Raw genomic sequence first — 13,225 nt, forward strand, 5'->3', positions numbered from 1 at the left:
ATGAAATGGGATAGGAAATTAGGCTGGGAATGAAAAGAAAAGGAGAAAGGAGGGGCATGTAGTCATGCGAACGACTGGTATATGCCCGAAGGTACGATCTACGAACTTATTTTTTCATCAGTGGATTTACGTTCCTTGTGAGAAAAGAATAATGATAATTTTCATTTAGCTTTATTTGTTATTTATATAATGGTTGTCGGTTGATTTTGATGGAAGTACGCAGTTCAAAAATCACATTTTTTGACACTGTAGTAGTGTGAAATCTTAGCTTCTTAATAAACCACTTAACTTTTCGTAAGTCGTAAAAATCATGGTGAACAGACACTATTTGTCAGCAATGGACGGCACAGGGTTATTTCTCCGATTTTGTCGCTACAACAATTCGCGAAACGTGTGTGTGAACAGGTAGTATGTTGCTCCACAGTTCTTAGAGTACACGCTCCCAAAAACTCAATAAAGAACATTTCCCTGATGCACGATGCCTCACTTTTAACGCCTGGCAGAAGAGTTTGTGGAGCATCTGTGTAACGGACTCGCGCTTACGATCATGTGACGAACATGCCGCTCTTCTCCGGTTGTTGTCTATCTCCTTGATTAATACGTGCAAGAATCGACTAAAGTAACAGTTAGTAAGCCACTATTTTATGTGCATGAATTACATTACGTTGTTTTTTATCATTGAATCTGAACCTGGCGTCTGCTCTTCTACTGTCCATTTTATATGGGCATCACAATTTATGGCTCTCTGAAGTATTATTCCCAGATCCTTTACGGTTGCTACTACACTCCTGGAAATTGAAATAAGAACACCGTGAATTCATTGTCCCAGGAAGGGGAAACTTTATTGACACATTCCTGGGGTCAGATACATCACATGATCACACTGATAGAACCACAGGCACATAGACACAGGCAACAGAGCATGCACAATGTCGGCACTAGTACAGTGTATATCCACCTTTCGCAGCAATGCAGGCTGCTATTCTCCCATGGAGACGATCGTAGAGATGCTGGATGTAGTCCTGTGGAACGGCTTGCCATGCCATTTCCACCTGGCGCCTCAGTTGGACCAGCGTTCCTGCTGGACGTGCAGACCGCGTGAGACGACGCTTCATCCAGTCCCAAACATGCTCAATGGGGGACAGATCCGGAGATCTAGCTGGCCAGGGTAGTTGACTTACACCTTCTAGAGCACGTTGGGTGGCACGGGATACATGCGGACGTGCATTGTCCTGTTGGAACAGCAAGTTCCCTTGCCGGTCTAGGAATGGTAGAACGATGGGTTCGATGACGGTTTGGAAGTACCGTGCACTATTCAGTGTCCCCTCGACGATCACCAGAGGTGTACGGCCAGTGTAGGAGATCGCTCCCCACACCATGATGCCGGGTGTTGGCCCTGTGTGCCTCGGTCGTATGCAGTCCTGATTGTGGCGCTCACCTGCACGGCGCCAAACACGCATACGACCATCATTGGCACCAAGGCAGAAGCGACTCTCATCGCTGAAGACGACACGTCTCCATTCGTCCCTCCATTCACGCCTGTCGTGATACCACTGGAGGCGGGCTGCACGATGTTGGGGCGTGAGCGGAAGACGGCCTAAAGGTGTGCGGGACCGTAGCCCAGCTTCATGGAGACGGTTGCGAATGGTCCTCGCCGATACCCCAGGAGCAACAGTGTCCCTAATTTGCTGGGAAGTGGCGGTGCGGTCCCCTACGGCACTGCGTAGGATCCTACGGTCTTGGCGTGCATCCGTGCGTCGCTGCGGTCCGGTCCCAGGTCGACGGGCACGTGCACCTTCCGCCGACCACTGGCGACAACATCGATGTACTGTGGAGACCTCACGCCCCACGTGTTGAGCAATTCGGCGGTACGTACACCCGGCCTCCCGCATGCCCACTATACGCCCTCGCTCAAAGTCCGTCAACTCACATACGGTTCACGTCCACGCTGTCGCGGCATGCTACCAGTGTTAAAGATTGCGATGGAGCTCCGTATGCCACGGCAAACTGGCTGACACTGACGGCGGCGGTGCACAAATGCTGCGCAGCTAGCGCCATTCGACGGTCAACACCGCGGCTCCTGGTGTGTCCGCTGTGCCATGCGTGTGATCATTGCTTGTACAGCCCTCTCGCAGTGTCCGGAGCAAGTATGGTGGGTCTGACACACAGGTGTCAATGTGTTCTTTTTTCCATTTCCAGGAGTGTATTTCCAGTGATTAATTGTGTACAGTAAAATCGAACGGTAATTGATCTCGTACATTGTTCATACACAATATCTTGCGTTATTTACGTTCGGTGTCAAATGCCTACAGCCGGTCCTCTGCAAGACTTCCCAGACGTCGCTATACTTTTGTGTCATACTACCATTTTAGAAACAACAGCATCATTTGCTAACAGTGACACTGAGCTTCAGTTGTTACTCACTGGACCACATCTACATATACTGTGAACAGTAACGGCCCCATGACACTTGATACTCCGCTGGACTACCCCCAGGAGAGATACCTACTACACTTTACTAAAACGATCTCACATTACGATTGTTTGTATTATTTTCCCCAGTCTCAGTTCTGATGACCTTAATTAGGCGACATGAGAGCTTTCCATCGTCAGCACTCTTCTACAGGACCAATTAAACTCGTTAAATTAAACGTAAAAGGCTTTCCATTCTTGTACACAACACTTATCTCATTTTTGGTATGTTAATCAGTTTACCCTTGTGTTACAATGATTAATAATAACTGGAAGCTAAAAATAAATTATTTTCCATGCTCTGTAACAATAGTGACATTGGAATAATCAGTTGCTTGTCAAATGGTAACTGCCAGTTGCATGAGGTAGACAATTTGTTTATAGCCGCTATAGGAAACACAGCTTGCAACAGCAAAGGCTTTTGATGAATATTATTAGATTTGCACGGCGCGTTAGACCTGCTGTTACAGAGAGAACAGAACGCGGTACCTTGGTGTTGACGACGGGCAGCGAGCGGTCGGCGGGCCGCACTATGGAGTCTGCATTCTGGACGCGCGACGCCAGCAGCGCCCGGAAGGTTCCCCGGAAGCCGGCCCTGCGAGCCTGCCGGTAGCACGCGTTGTCGGCGCCCCGGATGCCGTGCATGTCGCCCGACAACGGCTCGTTCAGCGCCGCCAGCCGAAGCTGCTGGCACAGGAGAGCTGCGTTTTGGTGTCCCACAAGGTTCCATCTTAGGTCCATTACTTTTATCTATTGTTTCCATACTGTGTCAACTACTAAACAAACGTTATTCGGAGCAAAGAAACACTTTTACTGATTCAGATAACAGCGAACTTCAAGTTACTGTGTTAGCTTCTGTCACAAGCGTATCTTTATTCCTGTGGTTGATTGTGATACACTGTTCTGTATCCCATTAAATTCCGGGAACCCACACAAAGCCAGATTACTGCGGTTACTGGTGACAGAGCGGTAACTTTCTTCTGTTTTTACATGAGAATCACCATTGGGGAATTATGCTGGGCAATATGTTAAAATAACGGATGAACTCCACAAATGCTTAAGAGTCCACAGGAAAGTATGGTTTACTAACTTCATAAGAATAGTACAGTACTGATCGATTAAATAAAAAAGCTTTTTGTTCTCTTAAGAGGTAGATATTCTGTGCCTCTTTCAGTTCTACAAAACCACCGGTGATAGAGATATTAAATATAAAAATTTGCACTCTAGCATCTTAGTAATGTATAACTAATACATGAAAAGGAGGAATCGTTATATTTATTAAGACCGAACACAATTTCAAAACATGGAGACAAATAGATTTTGTTATGACCACTACTGAGATGTGTGTGCTTGTAGGTTAGTGCTGAAAATTAGATCAGTTTCGACTGTAGCTCTATTTTCCCACTGGAAAATTTTAAACTTTTTGTGGGTAATTTGGATTCCTTAGCAAGCTATCTGTCAGAAAGCAGTTAATAGTTTGTGGCGATTTCAAAGTAGATTTTCTAAATGATTTTCACAAGAAAAAGGATCTGGAAACCTTATTTGCATCCTAATGTTTCAAGTCAGTATCTCAGTAATAAACTTTCCAACAAAGGTGGATAAACACAGTGAGATTGTGATTCACAATTTTTTATTATGAAGCTGAAAGCATAGAATAATTGTACAACAACCGTATACAGAGTAACAAACGTTGTTTCTGATTATGATGCACAGTTAGTTAGGTAAATAAGATAGTCTTACAGTACTGAAACAGCTACGTGAAAATCATCTGCAGTAATCAGTCACCCTGGAACAGGTGTTTCTAAGAATAGTTTACAAGAGATGAAGTGGCATGAAATTCACAATGAACCAAATGCTCCCATTAAATTTAATATATTCCATCATAAATTCATACAACGTTTCGATAATACATTTCTGCGTAAGCTAATCGGGACGGACATTAAACTCCCATGCAAAAAATCTTGGCTCACTAGAGGGTGCCAAGTATCAGTAGTATCTCGTCAAAGGAAAAGAGACCTTTATCTGTTGGAAAGAATAAGCAAACATCCTTAGGTATTGTACAGTACAAATAAAATTACTAAGAATTTTTTTAAAAAAGAGTTAAGACACATGCACATATGTCGTATATCAGTAATTCCGATCACTGACCTAAAGACTACATAGAATGTACTGAAACGGAAGACGGGACAACTGGCCACAGAACAGGGTAACCTCACTACCGAATTAAATGGACAAGCTAAAAATGATGAGTCACAGATAGCAAGTAAGTTCAATTATAATTTTAGAAATACAGCGGAAAATTATGGACAAACGGACAAAAAGGAGAATCGTGGTAGTATGCTGAAACTGAAAGTGTCATAAAATTCTGTTATATAATGTGTTAACAACTTCTTTTGAAATTAGGAACATTACGTATTCTCTCAAAAACAAAAGCTCATTTCATTCTGATTACACTTCCAACAGAGTACTAAAGATATGTTCCTGTATAAGAAGCCGTCCTTTGTCTGAAATACGTAATTCATCACTTATCTCAAGCAATTTTTCCAAAGATATTGGCATTTTTTTGTTGAAGCGCTCTACAAAATATGTTAGAGATGTAAATCACTTCTTGCCTCTCCTCAACAGACTGCGTTTTATGCGATTAATGATATAGCCAACCAATACATAATGTCATATAACAAAAGAATACAGAAGCTGTATTAAGTAGCTCAAGCAACATAATCAGCGGAGATTCTTTTGACTGGGGAGAAAACAGTTATTGTATTCCCCACGGCTTAATTTTAGTTCTCCTATTGTTCCTCATACCCGTAAACAATCTCCCATGTAACATACAAGCGTATACAGCAACGGAAGATATGGTAAGCAATGTTCTTAAAAGTGCTGTTAACTGATTAACTGTGAATGACTTCACTTTAAATTTTTAAAACCATAAAACATTCAGTTATCCACATATAGAAGCACTACATAAATTGTAAATGTAGCACATTATGAGAAAATAATGAATATAAAATACTTACGTGCCCTTATTGATGAGAATTTGAAATGGAAAAATCACGTTTTGAAATTCCTAAAAGCCACATTTGCACTTAGGATCGTTGAAAATCTCGGCAAGAGCCACACAGTAAGTTGACATACTTTGCACATATTCATTCAGTTATGTGGGGCAACCCAGCTTAAAGAACGAAAGTCATCATTGTTCAAACACGTGCTATGACAATAATATGTGGTGTTCACACACAATCACCTTTTAGACATGTTTAAGGAGTTCAGCATTTTGATTACTGCTTCACAGCGCATCTCCCCCCCCCCCCCCCACCCCCAATGTAGTATGTTGTAAACAATCCACTACTGTTCAAAAGGAACAATGATGCACATAAATACAATTCCGCAAGAGAAATGACATTCGTTACTCCACAGTGGGATTTGTTGTTAGCACGAAACAGGGTAATAAAAGTTGCAACCAAAAATTTTGAGCACTAATGCGGTGATAAAAAATGTTTGATACACACCAAAGCAAAATTAATCAAACTGAAAAGTTTCTCCATCACAACATTCCATTCTGTAAAGGAATTTCTATTATTGGAACATATAAAAGGTGGTGGGTTGCAATTACTAACTCACAACATCATATTAAAAAAATAAAATAGAAAATTAAAAATTTTGAATCATCAGCATAGTCACATTTACAAATAAATTTGTGATGTGAATGTAAAATGACTTGCTCCACATTATTACCATTTGTCGTGCAAATGAGCCATAGAACATTGAATTCATTACTTAATCAAAGGTTAGTTGTAACTTCAACTGACACCATACTGAAATTATGAGTGTGGAGACACTTGAAAATGGAGCAATGCTTCTGATGGGAGCGGAACAAAGTTGTATCCTATACTCAGCTTATACGTTGAGTAAGCAGTATAGGAAACCAAAGATAATTTTCGAAACGTTATTGACGTTCAGGGAGGAGAAATAAAAACTTTAAGCTTTGTTGATGACATCGTAGTTCTGTCAGAGGAGGGAAAGCATCTGGAGTACCAGTTGAGTGGAATGGACTGTATCTTGAAGACAGCATATAAGATGAAAATCGACAAAAATAAAACAAAAGTAATAGAATGAAGTTGCATAAAACGAATGTTAAAGACCACTCAAAGTCAATATCGCACAAAATACGGACAGTTTCAAAGTCTTATCTGCCGCCTTCAGGTCTTAAATATTTTTTGTAATAAAAGTTCATTTTACACTAATCCTGATGCACAAGATGTCAAGTGGACAAAACTAAGCACATTATGAACTTTTGCCATCGCTAAAGTGTTTAAAAACACACAGCACCTAGTCCAAAAGCTGTGTACCGTATTTGTTTCACGTAACAAGCATGTGAGCAATATGTAAATGGACATTGCCTTTTGGACAAAATGCTCTTTGTTTTTAAATATTTTAGCGATGAAAAACGTTTATAATATGCTGAGTTCTATCCAGTTGACATCTTGGGCATGATGTTTAGCGTAAAATAAATATGTTTTACTACAAAAAAGTTTATGGCCTGAAAATGACAGCTAAGACTGAGAAAAACTGGTTGTCTCGAATAAAAAATATTTTGTGCGATCTTGGCTTTTGAATGGTTTTTAACAATTAAAACAGGTCGCGCTTCAGTAATCTCATAGTAAATAAATTATGTCGAATGAAAGAACATGATTATGAAATAGAACATTGAACGCAGCACACTAATTTCGCCCTTTGGGTATTTGAATGACTCATGATAGCAGAAATGAAGAAGATACAAAATGTAGAGTTGCAACAATAAGAAAAGATAAGTTTCCTGGAAAAGTGGCATATAAATACGCTGAATATTTAAATTTATATTGTAGGAAGTTTTCTGAAACTATTTGTATGGAACCTACCCCCGGACAAAAACAAAACATCGAAGATAAACAGTACAGTAGGAAGGGAACAGCATCTATTTAAAATTGATCCTACAGAAATGGGAGTGTAGATCTAAAGACATCCTCCTGAAACGAAGAGGAAATAAAAGAATTTTATGGCAGAAAGTGATTAAAAAAAGAAACTGTTATTAGGACACACCCCTCCAACATGAATAGATAATTAATGTCATCATGAATATAAGAATGATGGCTTCGCTACAGTAAGCAGATTAAAGTGTATGTGGGTTGCTACAGTGATGCAGAGATGGGTAAGTATGCACAGGTGGGACTAACATGGAAACCTGTCTGTAACATATCTGTGGACCAAAGACACTAACAACAAGATCTTTACTCTCGTGTTTAACTTAAGTTATAAATCTGCTCTAAAGGACGGAATTTTGCAGCTATAGCCAATACAACTATAACAAAATCAGAGCTGTGTCGAAGTATTCTTCAAATCAAAGAGGACACTTGTCACGCCAAATTTTCGGTGTACGTAACTTGTGGAATGGAACAGAGAGTAACAGAAGCAATTCTTCACTCGGAAAGATGACGTAGGAAATCTCTCTGTCTGACGGAAGGTTTCAGTTACTTAATGGTCGATACCACAAATAGTGACATGTTCGTGAGCATTGTCCGTGGTGTAAAACCAACATTTGATATGTCAGGTGTTCTGAGTTAACTTGGGAACAAGAAGGGTATTTGTGTTACAATGTTTCTGTGTTCAAATCACTGCTTCAAAGACGCTGCTTTATGACAGGGTAAGTTGTTATTGAAGAAATGTATGACGAAATAAAAGAAATTATCAGATAGTGAAGGGTGACGAAAATTTAATAGTCATTGGTGACTGGAATTCGGCAGTAGGAGAAGGGAGAGAAGGAAACGTAGTACGTGAATATGGATTGGGGCTAAGAAATGAAAGCGGAAGCCGCCTGGTAGAATTTTACACAGAGCAAAACTTAATCATAGCTAACACTTGCTTTAAGAATCATGAAAGAAGGTTGTATACATGGAAGAACCCTGGAGATACTAAAAGGTATCAGATAGATTATGTAATGGTAAGACAGATGTTTAGGAACCATGTGTTAAATTGTAAGACATTTCCAAGGGGAGATGTGGACTCTGACCACAATCTATTGGTTATGACCTGTAGATTAAAACTGAAGAAACTGCAAAAAGATGGGAACTTAAGGAGATGGGACCTGGATAAACTGAAAGAACCAGAGGTTGTACAGAGTTATAGGGAGAGCATCAGGGAACAATTGATAGGAATGGGGGAAAGAAATACAGTAGAAGAAGAATGGCTAGCTTTCAGGGATGAAGTAGTGAAGGCAGCAGAGGATCAAGTAGGTAAAATGACGAGGGCTAGTAGAAATCCTTGGGTAACAGAAGAAATATTGAATTTAATTGATGAAAGGAGAAAATATAAAAAATGCAGTAAATGAAGCAGGCAAAAAGGAATACAAACGCCTCAAAAACGAGATCAACAGGAAGTGCGAAATGGCTAGAGGACAAATGTAGGGATGTAGGGGTAAGATAGATACTGCCTACAGGAAAATTAAAGAGACCTTTGGAGATAAGAGAACCACTTGTATGAATAGTAAGAGCTCAGATCGAAACCCAGTTCTAAGCAAAGAAGGGAAAGCAGAAAGGTGGAAGGAGTATATAGAGGGTCTATACAAGGGCGATGTACTTGAGGACAATATTTTGGAAATGGAAGAGGATGTAGATGAAGATGAAATGGGAGATACGACACTGCGTGAAGAGCTTGACAGAGCACTGAAAGACCTAAGTCGAAACAAGGCCCGTAGAGTAGACAACATTCCATTGGAACTACTGACGGCCTTGGGAGAGCCAGTCCTGACAAAGAATATAATAATTCCGATCCCAGAGAAAGAAGGTGTTGACAGGTGTGAAAATTACCGAACAATCATTTTAATAAGCCACAGCTGCAAAATACTAACACGAATTCTTTACAGACGAATGGAAAAACTAGTAAAAGCTGACCTCAGGGAAGATCAGTTTGGATTCCGTAGAAATACTGGAACACGTGAGGCAATACTAACCTTACGACATATCTTAGAAGAAAGATTAAGGAAAGGCAAATCAACGTTTCTAGCATTTGTAGACTTAGAGAAAGCTTTTGACAATGTTGACTGGAATACTCTCTTTCAAATTCTAAAGGCGGCAGGGGTAAAATACAGGGAGCGGAATGCTATTTACAATTTGTACAGAAACCAGTTGCCCGTTATAAGAGTCGAGTGAAATGAAAGGGGAGCAGTTTTTGGGAAGGGAGTAAGACAGGGTTGTAGCTCTCCCCGATGTTACTCAATCTGTATATTGAGCAAGCAGTAAAAAAACAAAAGAAAAATTCGGAATAGGTATTAAAATCCATGGAGAAGAAATAAAAACTTTGAGGTTCGCCGATGACATTGTAATTCTGTCAGAGACAGCAAAGGACTTGGAAGAGCAGCTGAATGTAATGAATAGCGTCTTGAAAGGAGGATATAAGATCAACATCAACAAAAGCAAAACGAGGATAATGGAGTGTAGTCCAATTAAGTCGGGTGATGCTGAGGGATTTAGATTAGGAAATGAGACAATTAAAGTAGTAATGGAGTTTTGGTATTTGGGGAACAAAATAACTGATGATGGTCGAAGTAGAGAGGATATAAAATGTAGACTGGCAATGGCAAGGAAAGTGTTTCTGAAGAACAGAAATCTGTTAACATCGAGTATAGGATTAAGTGTCAGGAAGTCATTTATAAAAGTATTTGTATGGAGTGTAGCCATGTATGGAACTGAAACATGGACGATAAATAGTTTGGACAAGAAGAGAACAGAAGCTTTCGAAATGTGGTGCTACAGAAGAATGCTGAAAATTAGATGGGTATATCACATAACTAATGAGGAAGAATTGAATAGGATTGAGGAGAAGAGAAGTTTATGGCACAATTTGACCAGAAGAAGGGATCGGTAGGTAGGACATGTTCTGAGGCATCAAGGGATCACCAATTTTATATTGGTCGGCAGCGTGAAGGGTAAAAATCGTAGAGGGAGACCAAGAGATGAATACACTAAGCAGACTCAGAAGGATGTAGGCTGCAGTAGGTACTGGGAGATGAAGAAGCTTTTATAGGCCACAACAACAACAACAACAAGTTGTTATTCTCATACAACCATCGTTCCGAATTGTTCCTTTTCTATACACATTGTATAACGCTGTGAGATGTGAACACGTCCTTCCGTATTTAGCATTTTCTTAAGCACTCTGTGGGGGCCGCACTCTAACTATGAACACCACCCACACACTATAACATCACCTCTTCCCAATTTCACTGTCGACACAGTCGATTTGGGTAGCCTTAGAATTGTTGAAATGTCCGCGGTACATTTGTTACACAGGGGACATGCAGTGCTTAGTTGACGTTCGAAGTCTCGCAGCTCTCCTGACCGATCCGCTGTGCTTTTACTGCTAACCGTCGGACAGTCACAGGATACAGCGTGACTACTACAGCACTCACATACCGTCCAGTCGATCGCTCTTTGCGCCATTTCGAGAGACGCATACTATTCTGTGCAGGAATTAGAACCTACTTGACCTCTGCACGCCAACCTTTTTAACTCGCTTTGTGCACTCATTGCACTAGCTGTACTGCTTATGGCACTGTGGAACTCATGAGAGATCCCTTCAGATGATTTTTAGTATTTTGTGCTTCAATCAATTAGAAGTTTTGTTATCCATCTGTTTCTGTGATTCCTAATACCATTTTTTCTGAGGAACAGTAAGACGAATCAAGTTGAAATACATGTCACATGCTATTGTATACGTTTCCTTGTTGTTGTTGTCTTCAGTCCTGAGACTGGTTTGATGCAGCTCTCCATGCTACTCAATCCTGGGCAAGCTGCTTCATCTCCCAGTACCTACTGCAACCTACATCCTTCTGAATCCGCTTAGTGTACTCATCTCTCGGTCTCCCTCTACGATTTTTACCCTCCACGCTGCCCTCCAATGCTAAATTTGTGATCCCTTGATGCCTCAAAACATGTCCTACCAACCGATCCCTTCTTCTAGTCAAGTTGTGCCACAAACTTCTCTTCTCCCCAATCCTATTCAATACCTCCTCATTAGTTACGTGATCTATCCACCTTATCTTCAGTATTCTTCTGTAGCACCACATTTCGAAAGCTTCTATTCTCTTCTTGTCCAAACTAGATATCGTCCATGTTTCACTTCCATACATGGCTACACTCCAAACAAATACTTTCAGAAACGACTTCCTGATGCATAAATCTATATTCGATGTTAACAAATTTCTCTTCTTCAGAAATGCTTTCCTTGCCATTGCCAGTCTACATTTTATATCCTCTCTACTTCGACCATCATCAGTTATTTTACTTCCTAAATAGCAAAACTCCTTTACTACTTTAAGTGTCTCATTTCCTAATCTAATTCCCTCACCATCACCCGATTTAATTTGACTACATTCCATTATCCTCGTTTTGCTTTTGTTAATGTTCATCTTATATCCTCCTTTCAAGACACTGTCCATTCCGTTCAACTGCTCTTCCAAGTACTTTGCCGTCTCTGACAGAATTACAATGTCATCGGCGAACCTCAAAGTTTTTACTTCGTCTCCATGAATTTTAATACCTACTCCAAATTTTTCTTTTGTTTCCTTTACTGCTTGCTCAATATACAGATTGAATAACATCGGGGAGAGGCTATAACCCTGTCTCACTCCTTTCCCAACTACTGCTTCCCTTTCATGTCCCTCGACTCTTATGACTGCCATCTGGTTTCTGTACAAATTATAAATAGCCTTTCACTCCCTGTATTTTACCCCTGCCACCTTTAAAATTTGAAAAAGAGTATTCCAGTCAACATTGTCAAAAGCTTTCTCTAAGTCTACAAATGCTGGAAACGTAGGTTTGCCTTTTCTTAATCTTTCTTCTAAGATAAGTCGTAAGGTCAGTATTGCCTCACGTGTTCCAACATTTCGACGGAATCCAAACTGATCCTCCCCGAGGTCTGCATCTATCAGTTTTTCCATTCGTCTGTAACGAATTCGCGTTAGTATTTTGCAGCCGTGGCTTATTAAACTGATAGTTCGGTAATTTTCACATCTGTCAGCACCTGCTTTCTTTGGGATTGGAATTATTATATTCTTCTTGAAGTCTGAGGGTATTTCGCCTGTCTCATACATCTTGCTCACCAGCTGGTAGAGTTTTGTCAGGACTGGTTGTCCCAAGGCCGTCAGTAGTTCTAACGGAATGTTGTCTACTCCGGGGGCCTTGTTTCGACTCAGGTCTTTCAGTGCTCTGTCAAACTCTTCACGCAGTATCGTATCTCCCATTTCGTCTTCATCTACATCCTCTTCCATTTCCATAATATTGTCCTCAAGTACATCGCCCTTGTATAAATCTTCTATATACTCCTTCCACCTTTCTGCCTTCCCTTCTTTGCTTAGAACTGGGCTGCCATCTGAGCTCTTGATATTCATACACGTGGTTGTCTTCTCTCCAAAGGTCTCTTTAATTTTCCTGTAGGCAGTATCTATCTTACCCCTAGTGAGATAAGCTTCTACATCCTTACATTTGTCCTCTAGCCATCCCTGTTTAGCCATTTTGCACTTCCTGTCGATCTCATTTTTGAGACGTTTGTATTCCTTTTTGCCTGCTTCATTTACTGCATTTTTATATTTTCTCCTTTCATCAATTAAATTCAATATTTCTTCTGTTACCCAAGGATTTCTAGCAGCCCTCTTCTTTGTACCTACTTTATCCTCTGCTGCCTGCACTACTACATCCCTCAGAGCTACCCATTCTTCTTC

General features: G+C 40.5%; 1 protein-coding gene across 1 annotated transcript in view; it reads right to left on the minus strand.

The window, feature by feature from the left end:
- LOC126354239 (collagen alpha-1(XVIII) chain-like) overlaps positions 1-13,225 on the minus strand; it is a 504,706-nt gene that overhangs the window by 18,612 nt on the left and 472,869 nt on the right. The window contains exon 18 of the mRNA XM_050003737.1: positions 2,962-3,156. Coding sequence (XP_049859694.1) covers positions 2,962-3,156 — 195 coding nt within the window. The remainder of the gene's footprint in view (positions 1-2,961; positions 3,157-13,225) is intronic.

The sequence above is a fragment of the Schistocerca gregaria genome, chromosome 3 (genome assembly GCF_023897955.1).
Source record: "Schistocerca gregaria isolate iqSchGreg1 chromosome 3, iqSchGreg1.2, whole genome shotgun sequence".
Classification (NCBI taxonomy): Eukaryota; Metazoa; Arthropoda; class Insecta; order Orthoptera; family Acrididae; genus Schistocerca; species Schistocerca gregaria.